Source organism: Poecilia formosa, unplaced genomic scaffold, assembly GCF_000485575.1.
Source record: "Poecilia formosa unplaced genomic scaffold, Poecilia_formosa-5.1.2 Scaffold504, whole genome shotgun sequence".
In the NCBI taxonomy this organism is placed as follows: Eukaryota; Metazoa; Chordata; class Actinopteri; order Cyprinodontiformes; family Poeciliidae; genus Poecilia; species Poecilia formosa.
In genome coordinates, this window is record NW_006800443.1 from 96,187 (window position 1) to 113,894 (window position 17,708).

The following is a 17,708-nucleotide window of genomic DNA, read 5'->3' on the forward strand; positions in this document are numbered from 1 at the left end:
GGCTTTAGGCCACTAGGGGGCAGGACATTTCTAATATTAGCCTTGCTGTGTGCTGAATATGCATCAACAGGCAACAGTGGTACAATTGACGATTGTTCTTTTATTTCAATGTGGGATTGTCTCAAAATGTGAATTTGTCTCAATGTGTTTTCAAAACATGCTGCAGTTTTATATTCATCTGTGCTCCATGATGTCCTGTTACATTAAATAATTGGTGCAAGCTGTAAACTTCATCTCATGTTTGTAATCTTGGCTGATCAAGAAATACTGGATAACTTTAGAAAGGGCCATCTTTTTAATACACAGAGAACAAACTGCAATAAAACACTGATGTCATAATCACAACGAAACTGATTTCTTCTCAGGAACTACAACACAAATAAGAAGTGAAATCTGAAGTCAGACCAATGTGAAAGGTGCTCTACATCTTGTTTCTTTAAATCCTCTTTATCCATCCGTCACTGACAAACAATTTCATCTTTTGTCCTCTGTTGTTCCAATCAGAGCATCCCATTCCTGTACCGACCAAACTGGAGAAATTAAATGTTTACAAAACCAAATCAATAAAGTGGATTCATGAGGTTGTCGTGTTTCAGTCGTCTTTGTCTGATTCTGCCTCGTTTTCCGACTCGGACTTTGCTTCCTCCAGACCCGCCATCGGGACCAGCTTCCCCTCTTCATCCATTCCCATCGGCTGGATGATGTTTTCTCTGCAAACAGCAGATCAACACGCGGATAAATCATGTAGAGGAAATGGCGGTTATGCTTTGTTTTCTTTCAGGAGATAAAAAAGCTTCACAGCCCAAAGAGCTTGAGATCAATTAAATTTGTCAAGCTTTATAAAGCGCCATTTACTTAAAAATACGATATAAATGTGTTTCTTTTATTGTGAAAAAAAAGCAGGATTTTATTTCTAGTTTTAGATTTTAGAGAATAAATATGTTTTCTTGAGTGATACATTTACCATTTAAGGAAAATAAAGAGATAATTTGCAACCCAACGACAGAAACGTGACTGAGAATGTAGCAGTTCTGTCATTCTGACGCTAAAGTTGTTTTTCCTACTTGGACAGCTTGTTGAAGAGCATGATGAGCCTCTTGGCCTCCTCCTCCTTCTCCTCCTCCGTCATGCCCTCCATCGGGTTCGACTGCTCCGCCTCCACCCGCCCCGTCACCGGGTTGATGCGGTCCTTCATCTGCCGGTACTCCTCGGTGTCCGAGTCCGAGTCGCTGGAGTACTGGGCGTCGGAGACGGCTCTCTGGCCGCCCAGCAGCCCCCTGGTGGCCAGCAGCCCTGCCGCGTTGCCGTAGCCAGTGTACTTCACAAAACGCCGCACTGAAACCAAAGAGGAGCAGCAGACTCTCTAAAAACTGTATTAATTTTTTCTTTAGGACAAGACTTTTCAGATCCAAACAAAGGTTTACCGTTCTCCTTGCAGAGGACAAACAGGAGGTCGGCGGCGCAGTGTTTGAGGTCGGTGTCCAGGTGAGTCATGAGACGAACCAGGCGACTCTTCACAGTGTCCCCATCCTCCGGTCTGTGTGACACATCCCTCAGAGGAGGGAGGATCTGACGGCAGGAAAAGGTTCAAATACAGACACAGAATCAATGGATCTCAACTTCAAAGTGGAAACAAAAGCAAAGTATTGGCAAAGACACATGGGAGAGGAAGTCAGGACCTTGAAACTCTTGTTTTTCCAGTTTTTCCTCAATCAAAGGTGGTGAAAGAAAAACACAAAACCATCATATCTATCATTGTAAAGCAAACAGTACAAAGTAGTAAGTTTTTTTTTCTTTACCAAAGTCCTAACTTGCACTTTTAAGTGTTTTCTTCATAATCCATTATAATTATTGCTGTTTTTAGTTGTTTTATGTATTTATATTGGCTATTTAAAATATTTTCCAGTTCCAGTATTAACTGTTGTTTAGAAACTAAAGTTTTTCTGATCTTTTGGAGGGTCTACTTGCATTAATATGCCACTATTATTATTATTATTATTATTATTATTATTGTATTAGCTGGAAAAGGTCTCAAAATTACAATATTATTATTGTTTATCTCAATTTCTGCACTGCAAAAACCAAATAATTTTAGGTTAGTTTCTAGTGCAAATATCTTAGTACATCTGAATTAAGACAAAACGAACTTAAAAGTCATTTTTAGTAAGATCTAGCGCAGTGTTTCTCAACCTTTTTAGCCATTATCCAGGTCCCTCACTGCCCCCACCAAAGAATTTGCAGGCTACTTTACACTGACTATTATTTTATTATTAATAATACTATCACTATTGTAGATGTTTAGATTTTTATGCTTGTTTCTGTATTTATCATCAAAAATAATTTCCCAGAGAACAAAGAAGCCATGGGAATAGAAATTATTTTCACAGGCGTCTATGAAAAATGCAATGAACATTCAAGTTAAAATCTGTAGGCCAACAGCAGCCAATCAATGGAAAAAACGCTCTCTATCGTGGTGTCACCATGGAGGGATTTCTTTATTTAAATAGGTTCATTTTTCAGAGGGATACAAAATGAGGGTATCGTGATTTTAGTAACTACATGTTTATAAGAGCGATTTTCTGTTGTCCTTCCATGGAAGCGGGCAACTTTCAAACGGAAATAAAACACTTTTTAATATAAGTTGCTGCTTAACATGATCACAGAACTGCCAAAACATATGTACAAAAATACCAGACAAAATGAATCACAGCAACGTCATCAGCTGGTGTAACGCTGAACTGATGCGGTGAAGCTACTAGTAGCAGGAGAGGAGCTGCGCCAAAAGCTACAAACACTGAAGAGAAGAAGAAGAGCTGCCATGGATACAGTCGCAGCCAGGCATGATTTAATGTTACACAATACAGTTTTACCAAGTTGCTCAAAGTCTAAACTGGCATTGTTGTGCATTTAAGGTGTAAAGTTTACCTTCGACCAAACGCCCCCCAAAGGNGAAACTAAAGTTTTTCTGATCTTTTGGAGGGTCTACTTGCATTAATATGCCACTATTATTATTATTATTATTATTATTATTATTATTATTATTATTATTGTATTAGCTGGAAAAGGTCTCAAAATTACAATATTATTATTTCTGCACTGCAAAAACCAAATAATTTTAGTTTAGTTTCTAGTGCAAATATCTTAGTACATCTGAATTAAGACAAAACTAACTTAAAAGTCATTTTTAGTAAGATCTAGAGCAGTGTTTCTCAACCTTTTTAGCCATCATCCAGGTCCCTCACTGCCCCCACCAAAGAATTTGCAGGCTACTTTGCACTGACTATTATTTTATCATTAATATTACTATCACTATTGTAGATGTTTAGATTTTTATGCTTGTTTCTGTATTTAACATCAAAAATAATTTCCCAGAGAACAAAAAAGTCATGGGAATAGAAATTATTTTCACAGGCGTCTATGAAAAATGCAATGAACATTCAAGTTAAAATCTGTAGGCCGAACAGCAGCCAATCAATGGAAAAAACGCTCTCTATCGTGATATCACCATGGAGGGATTTCTTTATTTAAATGGGTTCATTTTTCAGAGGGATACAAAGTGAGGGTCTCGTGATTTTAGTAATTACATGTTTATAAGAGCGATTTTCTGTTGTCCTTCATGGAAGCGGGCAGCATCCAGACGGAAATAAAACACTTTTTAATATAAGTTGCTGCTTAACATGATCACAGAACTGCCAAAACATATGTACAAAAATACCAGACAAAGTGAATCACAGCAACGTCATCAGCCGGTGAGACGCTGAACTGATGCGGTGAAGCTACTAGTAGCAAGAGAGGAGCTGCGCCAAAAGCTACAAACACTGAAGAGAAGAAGAAGAGCTGCCATCGATACAGTTGCAGCCAAGCATGATTTAATGTTACACAATACAGTTTTACCAAGTTGCTCAAAGTCTAAACTGGTATTGTTGTGCATATAAGGTGTAAAGTTTACCTTCGATCAAACGCCCCCCAGAGGAATCCCAGCCCCAAAAGGAATTTGTAAAAATGTCCGCCAGCGCCCCCTGCCGTCCTCTGAACGACCCCTGGGGGGCGGTACCGCCCACGTTGAGAACCGCTAATCTAGAGGCTTGTTTTAAGTAAATTAGTCCTTAATATTAATGCAAAAGTTCTGGTTTCAGTAGCAGATTATTTAACTAGTAAGACATTTTTTTCCATGTTAAGTCAATTTCTCTGCCAATAGAACGAGCAATTTTTCATCAATATTAAGGAATTATTTACTCAAAACAAACATATATTGCTGGAAAGTTGCTTCCAAGTTAGTTTCTCTTATTCCAAGTGTGCTAAGATATTTGCACTAGAAACTAAACCAAAATTACTTGGTAAGATTTTGTGTTTTTGCAGGGTGGGTCAATTAGCATGTTAGTGTGAGTCGATTTTCATGTGAAGTTACATGTTTCCTGATGTACAGGCGTGTTTCTCTGTGCGCCCTGCAGCTCTCTGTCAGCAGGTTGAGGATCGGCGTCAGTTTCTCTTTGACTCGATCTCCCTGAGAAGAACAGAGACAGTTGATTGCATGTTCACAAGAAAGAAAACAAACTTTAAAACGGGAAGGCTCCCTCCCTCACCGCCTCCAGGCGCCTCTCCATGAAGGTCAGCAGCATGTGGACGCAGTCCATGTTGACCCCCAGACTCTGCTTGGATTCGGGCTCCAGCGGCACCGTGAGCAGCACATTGAGACACTGCAGAGGAAGCGCCGTCAGCAGGTTCACCGTGTGACTGCAATGACAGGGTGAAGCACAAGGCTTATTAAACCAGGAGTTCCTTTTTGTTGATCCGTTTCTGAATAAACTGACAGAAAAGTGAGATTCAGCTCTCAAAGTCGGCCTTTAAAAACCTCCACGACGTTTGAACTAATTTTTTCAAGTTATAATAAAAACAAAACAATGCAAAGTGAAGCAATATATATTTAAGTGGAGGAAAAATGATGATATGGCTTTCCACGTTTCTAATTAACCGAGCTTAATAACTTTGGTAAAAAGTAATAAAGAACCAACTAATTTGTTTAAATAAAAATATATTAACAAATGCAGGTTTTAACAGTTTGACAGATTTTTTTTGAAGGAAAAAAAAAAACATTACAGCACAAAGTATCTACAAAACAATGACTCTAAGACAACTAGCAAAACTTGTAGGTATTTTTTATGTCATAGGGTGGAAACTATGAAAGTTTTGTGTCCAAACAAGAATTTTAATTTCAATTTCAAGTGCACAAATATTAGTAACAAATATATAAACTTTAGAGGAAACAAATTATTTTTATAGCATTTTCCACAAATATCAACACAATGTTTCTTACCACATCATTGCAAAGATTTTTTTCATCTTTCTTTGTTTTAAAACCATTAAAAACAAAAAGTTAAAATAGAAATATGGTTCTTTAAATGCAAGAAAATATTTTCTGTCATAGATATTTATCAAAAATTATGCAAAACGTTGCATATTATGTAATGTGAGATAAATCTGGAACATGTTGTATACTTTTAACTATATGTATTTAGTTAAAAAAATGTTTTAACAATAAACGTGCTATGCTATTTCTGATAATTAGTAACTGTTTGGAAAGCATTTGTCAGATCATTTTAGATACAAACTTTCTCTCACCAAACTTGTTCATATCTGTGTTGTACATAAAAACGTCCGTCCTATTTTATTTATTTGTTCATTTATTTATTTTGGGAGCAGCTGGGACATTTCTCCTCACCCATGCAGCTCGTCCGTGTCCTCAGGCAGCAAACACTTCCTCATCAAGCAGAGGCGCAGAATGGCCACTAGGTGTCGGTAAAGAGTTGCGTCGTCCTGCACGGACAACCCAACAACTCATTTCTCTCTCTAGAAACAAACTTTTACGTGTAAGATGCAACTGAAAGGTAAAAGGTTGCAATATCTTGATTAAAAAATAATTAAAAGTAAACCATAAAAACAGAACAAAAATCTGACCACAGATATATATAATCATAATATATCTGCAGAGCTTTAAAATATTCCCAAAAAAGCCTTAACTACACACTTCCCCCTTCCTTTTAACCCGCACAGTGTCTGACCTCGCTTGGCTCCTGCTTGTGGGTGCTGTAGGTGATGTTGAAGAGGATTTTGAGGATCTCCACGATGCGCTGCGAGGCTTCCAGAGAGATGGGTGGTGCTGCGGGCTCCAGCACACACTCGTACTGCTCCTTCCACTGCACCTCCAGGCAGCTCTCCAGGGCAGCTGTGAGGATGGGAACGCCTCCCTCCTGGAGGAGGAAAATGGAGAGAGAGTGAGGAACCCTGAAGGAGGTTAGCTAAACCTGAACGTCTCACAGAGTAAACCTGTTCATTTACCATTCAGAGGTACATTCACAGTTTTCTCTGCATTTATGTAATATAAATAAAAGCTTAAATTGTTTGCCACTGTCATCTTTAAGTTCTTGTTCAGTAATAAACCTTTAAATTTCCCATTTTTGTTTTCTCTTTAAACTGTTTGTCACAATTTTTAATAGACACAAATGTTAAATAACTATGAGATACTGAAAGCTGACGTTCTGGAAAAAAGAGCAAAAGTACAGACTCAGTGCAAAATTTTTGAGAATTTTACAGCCATAAAATAAAATAAAAAATACCAGGTGGCCCAGTTACAATTATGGTCATAAGAGGTTAAAGTAACTAACTTTCTTTGATCAAATTTAAATACATGGCGCAATGTTGGCTTTCTTTGGTAGTCTTCTTGCTAACCTGACATCACCTCATGGATCCTCAATAGGAGGAAACGCCTAAGATTTCTTTTAACGAATTTAAATAATTGGTGCAGTGTTGGCTTTGTTAGGAAGTCTTCCTGTTAAACGGAAATTACTCCTCTCCACTGTCACCATTTGAATCCTCAGTATGAGGCATTGCTTCCGGTTGTCTTTAACCAATTTGCATAATTTGGGCAGTTTTAGAAAAACACAGTAGACCACATAAATGTAGGTGGCCTCATTCATTTTCACAGCAACAAGAACAAATCTTGGTTTCGCTGCACACAAGAAAAACACATATCGACTGGTCTGGTGTTTTCTCCTCCAACAGAACCAACACATTGACAGCTGCCAGATCTAACTCTAGACTGCCACCTTCAGGCCTCTCCTGATCAGTTAATAACAGTGTCTGGTTTTATTTTTCCCCTCCGTGGGCTGGAGGGGTTTGAGTGAGGTCCTCGGAGCTGTCAGGGGCTCCATGAATCTGGGTGGGGTCTGCAGCTCCTAGGGGAGGGATCGGACCCAGAGCAGCCTGAAGACGACTTAGAAATAGAGACAGAAGTCAGGGTTTCCCCAGGGTCTTAAAAGCTTGGCGGGCCACAGGGTTTGCGTTCCCCCTGCAGGCTAAGCTGGGAAGTTCTCATGTCCACTGTCACAAGAATTCTCAATACGAGGCATTGCTTAAGGTTACTTTTTACCAATTTGCATAATTTGTGAAGTTTTAGAAAAACACAGAAGACTAAATAAACATAGGTGGCCTGATCTTTTTTCACAGCAACCACAACAGATCTTGGATCTCGTCAGCAACAACAGGTGAGAGCGGTCCATGAGGCGTCTGTTCTGATGTCTGTGGTTTTGTTTGACATACTCCCCGTCTTCGGGGCTTTTACATAAACGGATGTACCTGTTTGAGCTGAATGCTGAGTTCGGGTCTCAGGGCGGTGATGAGGAACATGAGGCGAAGCTCGTAAAACTGAACACTGGAGGGAGACGACCAGCTTACACTGGAGGAAAGACACTCAATCAGGCCGCTCAGAAGCCTGAAACCATAAGCGGGAAAACGTTTAATTACATCTCTGGTAGATTTAAAACTGTCAGTGTTTAATTAACACCTCTGGTTGTTGGGTTTTTTCCCCTGCAAGTGTTTTATTTTTCTGTACACCTCTTGTACACTTGCCACTTGCTCAGTAAAGTTTTATTTTAAAAAAACCGTGGAGAGGAAGATGAACTGTCATAAATACTTTTAAACAGCTGATAATCAAAACCTCAACACAGATGTCCAACTTTATCCAATTGAAAGTTTAGACTTTGTAAATATAAATGTAGGGGAAGGAAAGTGCGCTGAATGAAACATTAGCGCTATTATTAGCGGACATTCGCCCAGTGTGCATGATGAATTAATGAGATGCTATGAAACTTTTCGTCTTGTTTTTGAGATGGCGGTTGTATATAAATAATTTTCGTTTTTGAAGTTAGCGTTGGACCCACCTGAGCGCGCTGAACCTCTCCTGAGCCCAGGTGCTGTTGTACACCACGTTGCACAGAACCTTCATGGCCTCCTTCCTCACCCCATCCTCCCCCTGCTCCTCCTCCTCCACCTCTCCTTCCCCCTCCATCTTGCTCTCTCTGCGGTCTCTCCTTCCCCGCTCCAGCGCCTTCTGATGGATGCTCCCTCTGTGCATTTCATTGATGCTGGTCCTGTGGCTGCCGAACCAGCTGTTGCTGTCCAGGTCGCCGCCGCTGTTGACGCTCCTGGAGTCCTCGTCCACTGCAGGAAACTCCTCAGTGGGGTCCAGGGCCTCGCCCTCGCCGCCGTCCTCTTCTGTGCAGCCCTGCAGCAGTTTGGCCTCGGCAAGGGAGGCCATGATGTTGTCGTAGAAATCAGAGTCGGGGTCGTTGCCTTCCTCGCTGGCGTCGTTTGTGGTCAGGCCGGCCAACTTGGCCAAAGTCAGCAGAGTGCCGTCAGTCACCAGATGGCCCAGGATCTTTTTGTCCCTGGTCAGGATCCTTAGTGAGTGCAGAGAGACTCTCAGCAGACTGCGCTTCACTCCTGACCTCATGAACCTCACAATGACGACGGCTAGATTCTGAGGAGGGAGACAGAAAAACATCAACAGGGCCAGGAATCGGAAACATTTGTTAACAGAGATGGAAACTTCAAAAATTGGACAAACTTGACATCCTGATACAAGAACCACTACAGCACAGGTGTCAAACTCAAGGTCTGGGGGCCAAATCTGGCCCGCCGTAGCAGTTTTCTTTTGCAAATCTACAAAAGTCATGGAAAATTCACACAAAATCAAATATATTTTTTATAGATTTAATGCAAATTTTTCTCCAAATTGGCCAAAATCTTTGGGTTTAAGTGACTGCTGCGTCAGCCTCACTTGATGTCAAGTTGTAGTCTGTGATAGTTACGGCGATTAACAAAAGACACATTTAGCATCATAAATTAGCACAAATATCATAAAACTTCCTTACAAACATTTCTAAATTAGTACCACAAAATCTGTGATTTTGATTGCAAAAATACACAAAAACAATCATAAAATCCTGGAGAGACGTTCAATATAATTTCATTTTAAGAAACAGTTATTGAATGCTGAAACAAACAGCTATTTATTGATATTTTAACAGTTTAATGGGTTTTATCAATAGATTCTGGCACAGCCGGCCCTTGATTTGGCCCAAAATGAAAATGAGTTTGACTGTCCGGCACCAGAGGCATGACTGCTGTACGCCAGACAATCTTTATTCATCTGTTCTGCAGCCACAAAGTGGCTCTTAAAAACTCTAAAACTTCAAAAGAACCAGTTGATGTTTTAAAATGCAAATATAATAACAAAAGCAGGTTTTTAACAATTTAAAAAAAATAATTCTGCACTTAATTTAACAAAAAATGACAGAAAAACTACCAGTAATGTTTTAAAAATTAGTTTACAATCTATGTGCTTTTTAAAATATATATATGTATCCTCTTTTATCTTTATTCTAAGTCCTAAAAATATAAATACAATTTAGTTTTTTTTTTTAATGTTGTGACACAGCTGGGTGATACAAAATCATTTAAAAATGTATTTTTAAATTTAAAAAAATAATTCAATAACTGTAAAAAAAAAGTTTTTATCTTTAACTATTTTTAAAGATAAAATATATAAAAAATTATTTTGCACTTGACATTGTGGATTTCTTAACAATAGACTGTATGCAATAATGAAAACTTTTTTTTAGAAATCTTTTTTAGGTGTTTTACATAAATAGTCCATAAATGTGTTTGGTGCTGCTCATCAGATGTTACCTGTCTGAGGATCAGGCCTCGATCTTCCTGCTCAAAGTCGTCAATGTCGGAGTCAGAATCAGCAAAGTCCCTCACTTTATTCTTCCTGAACTGATAAAACAGTGGAAAGAATAAATAAAACACGTTTTTCCAACTTTTAGTTTCCACAAAACTGAAGAAATTAAACTTTGGCAGAACTTTACCTCCTCTAGTTTTCTTTGCTGGAGAATCAAATAATCAATTTTTACAGGCAGCAACAGAGGAAAGGAGAAAATATATCAACAAAGAACAGCAAAGAATGTCCTCTAAAATATCTTATAAAAGCTAAATTATACTTTAACATGAAAAGTAGGTGGCTGCCAGAAACCAGGGACTAAACATTTACAATCTAAAAGCAACAAAGTAAAAAAACAAGCTTTTATTAGCAGTGACTGTAAAAATAACAGTTAAAACTGGAGCTCTATTTCTGGTCTATAGATAAGGGAGAGTCAGCTATGCAGCACAGCTTCCTGGTGCAGGATGCTAGAAAAGTAGCAAAATACTGCACAGGTGAAAAATGGCAACCTATGTAGTTGAAAAGTATAATCAAGATGCTTAAAAGTGCGGGGGATTTGTTGATTTTGTGTGAATCTCCACAACAATTCTCAAGACACTGGAGGGACTGATTGATAGAATTTGGTAGTAAACAAATGAAAACGGCATTAATTTGATTTATAACATGATGTTTAAGCACATGTAGTGTTTAGTCTAGAATCTAGACGGCCACATAAAAAGCTACAGCGGGCTGGATTTGGCCCACGAGCCTCGAGTTTGAAACGCGTGACTTGAATGTGAATACTTTTGACACCTCTGCTTAAAACACATTATTTTCAGGACTTGAACCTAAACTGAAATCCCTGAAAACTCCTTTTTAATCCAACAGGTCTGCAGTGGCTGCATCTGAACTCAATCTGCCTGAGCAGGCAGAGGATCAGGAACGACTGATGCAGCAGAATTACTAATCACTGCCAGACTGTGGGGTGGAGGCGGGGGAGCGAGGACGGCGTGGAGGTGGAGGTGGAGAGCGATTAACTGAAGGATGTGAGCCGAAACTTTCTCCAGGCGCAGCAGGAACTCACCCTCCTCCTCTCCCGCTCATCTGCATCAAAGAAGAAGCACTGGGCGTACTGCAGATCAACACAGTCACACAATAAAAATAAAGGCTTTTTTTATCAGAAATCACTCATGCATGAGGAATCGGCAGCCCTCTGTGGCGGCGTTACCTCTTTGTTGAACTGCTGCAGCTGCATCTGAACGCCGTCCTCATCCCCCTGCTTGATGCACTGGATAATCCCCTCCATGTCCACGTCCATGCTTCCTGCACAGGCACACACACATGCACACACACACACACACACACACACACGGACCATAACTGAATTAAACTTACACAACAGTAAACAAGGATGGCAACATGAAAAGCAACTGACTAGATTTTACCTGCTTTTTGGATCAAATGAGGAACTAGAAAAGCAAGAAATATGAGAAAATAAGAGAAACCTACTTAAATATTGATTTATACAAGTGATTTTTCACCTTTTTTGATCAGTTTGCGCAGATTTAATAGATGAATGCAAACATAAAACTCCATCCATTCACTATCTATATGCACTTATCCTTGCAGAGTCTTTATCAATAATTAAACACTGTGGACAGGTTCAATTCATCACACATGGACACACTCAGCTAAAACCAATTAGACTGCAAACACTAAATCTTACATAGTATTTTTGTCCTAATTTTTAGTGAGTACACTTTAAATAAAACAAGTAACATTTCAGCAAGAAACAGGTTCTTGTTTTAAGTCAGTTATTCCTTAATACTGAAGAAAAAGTTCTAGTTATAAGTGAAATAATCTGCCAGTGTAATATAATAACTTATAATTATAACCAAATATACTTGGTAGGATTTTGTGGTTTAACCTAGCAGTCATGTTTGTGGATTGTGTGAGGGATCCAGAGTACCCAGAGAGAACTCATGCATGCACGGGGAGAACATGCAAACTCCATGCAGGAAGACCAGAGGACGGGATTCAAACCCAGAACCTTCTGCAAGGCAGCATTGCTCCCAATCTGTCACTCCTGTGATATTCCAGATTAAATCTCTGAGCCAACCTACCGTCCGCGGCTTCCAGGTGAGGAAGATCACCTCAGATCTCAGAGTTCGGGTCGATCGCAGCTCCTTCAGCGTTCCACGTCTCTGCAGTTTGCTTCAGATTCCAGTCCCTGTCATGCAGCCTGCCTGCCTCTCCGTGTTTCTCTCTCTCTTTAATCCAAGGGAGATGCAGGAGCCGCCGAGTGTTTATGGTTATAATCCACTAATGGACTCTAAGCTTATATCTCCCTGTGTTGACCTTTCAACCTGTTGGAGGTTTCCCATGTGTGTGCCGCTCTGCAGCGGCAGAAACAGCCATTAAAACTTCCTTCTTTCTTCAGCTGAGCTTTTCTATATGTTATAAAACCAAACTGGATCTAAATGTGGCTGAGAAGAACGACTGAATAAAACATCAGCTGCTGCTGTCAGCGTGTCTGACTGCTTCCCTCATAATTAAAGGGAAAAATGAACCTTTGTGAGGATTTCTGCCAAATCAAAAGGTTGGAGACGAAGTGTGTGTGACAGGATTTTATTTTAACAGTACAGTGGATGTGACGTTTGTCAAAATTTGTTTATTTGTTCTCCGAAGTTGTTTTGTTTAGTCAAGAAGTTGTTTCTCCAGACTTTTATTGTCGGTGTATTAAGTTCCGTTACGCTGCTCTTGACGGTTGGTGGTTACCATAGCAACCAGTATCTGACAGCTCCGCCCCCTTTTCCTGTTGCCGTTGGTAACTGTGGCACTATTAGGATTAACTCTGTTTTCTTTACAATTATTGCATTTTAACATGTATTTTTAGACAGAATTGATCTAACAGTGTTTCGTGAGTAAGTTTGCTATGTTTTGTATACGTTTTTAAATGTTATCATTATTAATGTGCATTTTATATATGTTTAATTTTATAATCGTTAGCCTCTGCTAACTGCTGTTAGCTGCTCATTGGCAGTTATTGCTCTGTAATTTGTTTATGGTTATTTGTTATATTTTGTTTACTGTATAGAGGCAGAAGCTGTTGGACTGATGTTAGCCACCAACTTGATTTCGTCTTTTGTTAGAATAAATATAGTAAACATGAGTGTAGTTTTATTGTAAGTCAATTTGGTTTCTTTTTGTAGTTTTTTTTTTCCTATTTTTTGTTAATGGATGGATTTCTACTTATTTTGTACGGGTTTTATTGCCTGCTGTTTGTAAAATTGCACAGTGAAAAATTAGCAGCAATAGTTTAAGTTAGTAAGCAGGAAAGTTTACAGCTGTAAATTCATTTACAACTGTCTCTGTTTCAAAGTAATCATTTAATTAGCACAATTAGCTTCATATTTAGGTAAATATTATGTTTACAAACTAAATATTTATCTCCAAACAAACTATTTAGATAAAAAGATATTTTAGTTAACAAAATAGCTTGAAAGCTAAATATATTCATTCAAATAATTTGAGCTTAAAAATGTATTTCTGGTTTGCTCTGTAAATATTACAAAGTAATATTTATTTGTGTCTCGTTGTTTCCTAAACCCAAAACAATAAGATATAAATAAATCTGAGGATTAAAAATAATTCATATTTTACTGAATTTTACTGTATTTTCAGTAACATTAAACCAAATATGACTGCAAAAGTTTTTCAAATTGCTAAAACATTTTATTAAGAGTAAAATAAAAACCTTGTGTGGTGATTGACTGATTTCCTCAGAGTTAGGCCACAGCAGGTAAACAGGGACACTTCCTGTTGGGAACACAATCCCTCCCTTCTATCCAATTACCGTCGGACATAATCCGCGATTAATCATAGGTAAAATAATAATCATTTGAGTGCTGGAGCTCTTTTATTCACACACACCTGTGATGACTGGTGCTGGGTTCTCAATGGAGCTGTGTTGTAAAATAAAACTGGTGAAGTGAATTAAATAAGAAAAAGAAACCTGGAGAGTTTACCCTATTTTTGCATTTATGGAACGTTGTTAAACTCTGCTAATAAATTAAAATTGTTCCTATTTTCAGAAGGTTAATAGTTAATAATTTAATTAATGTTATTCTTGCTTTCCCATCAGCTTTAACTACAGCCGTTGTTTGCTGAAGGAAGGAAGCAGTAGAGGTGGACGGATTGATCCAGAATAGCAACAGAACTGATACCAAATCAGAATTGGTTATGAAGTAAATACTGTCCCAACCAGGCTGGATTGTTTTCATTGTTTTGGTAATGCAACACACACACACACACACACACACACACACACACACACACACACACAAACACACACACACACACACACACACACACAGAAGGTAAAAAAAAGTACAAAACTAATGTAACCTATTCAAGCCAAAGTGCGGTTTTTGATACATTTATGATTCTCAGTCCAACCTTTCATTTGCCCTGTAATGCCCCCTGGTGGTGATCCTGTGTAAATGCAAAGCAGATTCTTGTGCATCCTCTTATGAAAAAGGATCAGAGCTTTCCAATTTGCCACCATGTTTGCATTTTGTCTTCACTGTATTGACTTGACTCAACCACAAGCTGTGCACAGATCAAACCATCAAATAAATTTTTATAGGACATTTAAGCAACAAGGCATTTCAAAGTGCTTTACATCGTAAAAAAAATACAGTCATAGAACACATAAACAATTGAAACATTACATTTAGTCAAATGTCACTGTTAATTTTTCATTATGTTTCAAAACAAACTCTAAATAAGCTAAATATGTATCTTCAAACTAAATACTTAGTTAGCAAACTTAATGTTCATCTTCAAACTAGATATTTAGCTCTGGGCTAAGTAGTTATTATGAGGGTCACCCATCATTAGTGTGATTTCACTTCACTATTAACTTTACTACAAAAGTAGAAGTTTGTAACAAACATATTTTACTTATATTTTGCATATTTTTATCAGAGGTCTTTGAATCCAGTTTATGCTGAAATGCTAAATATCACCTGTTCATGTAAATTAAAATCTCTGACATCAGTCAGCAAAGTGTTAAAAACTATTGTCTTATATTCAATTTCAAATTGGCTCTGTATCATGATAATGATACAAAGCACAAGGTGCTGCAGTGGCCTAGTCAAAGTTTGGATTGATATCCAGCTAAAATAGTCATTTCATGCTCACAAATCCTCCAATCCTGACTGAATGAAAGCAATTCTGCAAAGAAGAGTTGGTCAAAGCAGTTGAAGCTCATCTAGTTTGGATAGAAATTTTATGTAGACATCAACTATCAAGCCCTGAAAGTGATTCTCATCTGGGTTTAGGTCTGGACTTTGACTGGGCCAAAGGTTGCTAGCCAACATTTAGCTGTTATCTTCAGCTTACTGGAAGCCTTACGAAGTGGTTCACATGCTGATGACGACGTGTCTCCTGTGATGAAATGAATGAGCTAATATGAAGTTTTTCTGCCCGGATACGCTCCCGTGTGTTCGGTGAGTGGAGGAAACGGGGGGCAGATACGGGCCTAAAACAACAGGATGCTCAATACGTCACAGGCAGAAAGGTCCAGAAAAGTCCTCACAAAGTAAACATAATATTTTTCATGGTGAATTAGGCCTAGGATGTTACTAAATGAGAGCTGTAAGAGGTGGATGTTGTGATTTTCTACTGTGGCATATTACACACAGTTTGACCACTGGTCATATTCTTATTCATTCTGGAGACAATGGGAAAGTTTTATTGCTAAGGAACCTTTAATATTCATCAGCATTAACACCTTAATGCCTCATCAACATAATCATTTGCTCAAATGATTTCAAGAGTCAAAAAATTATTAAACTGACCTTAACAAAATAAACATCTACTTTTCTAACCCCCAGTAGAAGCTGGCTGTGCTGCAGTGCTAATGTTAACAGGGACAATAATTGGAGAATCAGTTTTAACATTTTTGTTAAAAATACAGCTTTATTTTATTTAAATTTAGCATGCTATTCTACGCTGTTTCCTTTAAATCAGTTTTCCTCAAACTGTGGTCCAGGCGCCCCCTAGTTGTTAATAAGGTACTGCACGGAAACAATTTGCCGTGAGCTCAAAGTCGACGCTACAGCTAGCTCACCAAAGATTGTGTTTAAAGATAATGATGGATGAGTGGCTTCAGACCAGGTCACTAAAAAGAAAGCCTGAAGATACCAGTGGAAAGTTTCTGAGGGTGAGTTGCAGAACTTTTATTTTTGAGCACTATAGCATGTGAAGAAGTTCTTTTTTGATTTCCATGTGTTTTCTATCATTGGAAAGCTAAGAATCCATGCTTTCAGAATCTACAAATAACTCAAAATGACAGGATAAACTTATTTTATTGTGAAAAAACAGCACTACCTTCACATTTAGAAAAAAAAAAGACAACATTTTCATTTCAGGTTATATATATTAAGATATTATGCTATTGCAGGGGACATTTCAATTGATGTGGTCCACGAGTGTTAACCGCTCCAAAAGCAGGAAGATGACTCCAGTGCAGGGCATTATGGGTAAATACAACCAAAACAAACCAAGAGCCGAGGGCTGGCGGGAGAAATGACTCCTGATTTTTTTTTTACCAAAGACATAAAAGGAATCCTAAAACTGCTCTAATCTGATGCTTCTCCTTTTTTTTTTTTACATTTGTGAAGTTTATTGACTCCATTCAGGAAGTTGGGCTCAGTTCTGAGGTTTTTGTGTCGTTTCCTTTAGTGGTTCTTGTCGCAGCGCCACCTCAGGTGAGTGGAGGTACCATGTCGCTCAAAGGCTTTAGTTCATTTGACTCAGTGCAGTGTGAAAGCGAAGTGCAGCAGCTGAAAATGTAATAAATGTTGCACCTTTGATCCCCAGTCGAGCCGCGTCTACCAGACCACCAGGTGGGAAAACACCTTTCTGCACGGGAGTAAATGGAGGCAGAATATACGTCACACTTTTCATTTATTTATTTGTCAAAATATTTACGTTTATTTATTTTCTGTCTACTTCTCCACTATGATAACCTTGTTGGTCCATCATGTAAAAACATGTGTATGCACAATGTATAAAAACTTACATTTTTACAGAAATAGTAATTATTTTTGGAAAAAAATATGAAATCTAACTAGGAAGCAGCTTCTTCTTGTGTTTATAGAATCAGCTACTGAGAGTGTTAAAATTAAGTATTTATTTGGAATACTAAGTTTAAGTGCAAGGTAAACAATTAGAAATGGTTTGATGTAATATGTGATATGTTTGTGATGGAAAGAATCACTTTCCAATGAAACTTCGACAATCCAAATTCAAAAACATCTGCAAGAGATGGAAAATGTACATTTCCCTGGAACGCCCTTCTTTTGTTTAGTTTTCCTCTTCTTTTTTATCGCTCTTTGGGAGATTTAAAAATAAAAATAATTGTGCACATAGAGACTGAAAACAGATCCAAACAACTCCAGACATCTAAAACATAAAGTGTAGCACAATTTAGACTATATTTCCTGTAAATGACCCCTGACTGTTGTATGGATGGACATTCTGTATACTGTTCCCTCTATACTTTCCTTTTTGTTTTTATTTCAATAAAGGAAACTTATCCATGGGACAGTAAACAACTCTGGCTGCTGCAGTTTGTTTGGGATCACTGCAAACCCTGAGA

The 17,708-nt window shown here is 38.3% G+C and overlaps 1 protein-coding gene and 1 long non-coding RNA gene across 5 annotated transcripts; one reads left to right on the plus strand and one right to left on the minus strand.

The window, feature by feature from the left end:
* Positions 1-276: 276 nt before the first annotated feature.
* LOC103156831 (synembryn-A) lies at positions 277-12,600 on the minus strand. 2 transcript variants are annotated; one of them, XM_016664679.1, is made up of 15 exons: positions 12,163-12,600; positions 11,485-11,508; positions 11,268-11,362; positions 11,124-11,171; positions 10,209-10,226; positions 10,027-10,116; positions 8,217-8,815; positions 7,633-7,768; positions 6,060-6,248; positions 5,720-5,814; positions 4,584-4,734; positions 4,409-4,504; positions 1,425-1,569; positions 1,065-1,335; positions 277-710 (listed from the first exon to the last, which is right to left on the minus strand). In XM_016664679.1, the coding sequence occupies exons 3-15, from the start codon at positions 11,355-11,357 to the stop codon at positions 593-595; spliced, it is 2,046 nt and encodes a 681-aa protein (XP_016520165.1). In that variant the 5' UTR covers positions 11,358-11,362; positions 11,485-11,508; positions 12,163-12,600; the 3' UTR covers positions 277-592. The 2 variants fall into 2 exon arrangements, with proteins under 2 accessions (XP_016520165.1, XP_007579080.1); XM_007579018.2 differs by lacking the exon at positions 11,485-11,508.
* A 1,599-nt stretch (positions 12,601-14,199) lies between these two features.
* LOC107834018 (uncharacterized) lies at positions 14,200-17,708 on the plus strand. 3 transcript variants are annotated; one of them, XR_001659804.1, is made up of 6 exons: positions 14,200-14,329; positions 15,385-15,644; positions 16,076-16,268; positions 16,509-16,587; positions 16,729-16,815; positions 17,638-17,708. It is a non-coding gene; the product is annotated as an uncharacterized LOC107834018 (long non-coding RNA). The 3 variants fall into 3 exon arrangements; XR_001659802.1 differs by having other exon boundaries at positions 16,098-16,268; XR_001659803.1 differs by having other exon boundaries at positions 15,441-15,644; positions 16,098-16,268.

What these genes read in the sequence shown, in the direction of transcription:
- LOC103156831 (XM_007579018.2), bottom strand. Translation starts at nt 11,357, where the DNA reads ATGGACGTGGACATGGAGGGGATTATCCAGTGCATCAAGCAGGGGGAT. An exon ending in ACAAGCAGGAGCCAAGCGAG is followed by an intron (nt 5,815 to 6,059) that starts GTCAGACACTGT and finishes TTGTCCGTGCAG; the next exon opens with GACGACGCAACTCTTTACCG. An exon ending in CTCTTCAACAAGCTGTCCAA is followed by an intron (nt 711 to 1,064) that starts GTAGGAAAAACA and finishes TGCTGTTTGCAG; the next exon opens with AGAAAACATCATCCAGCCGA.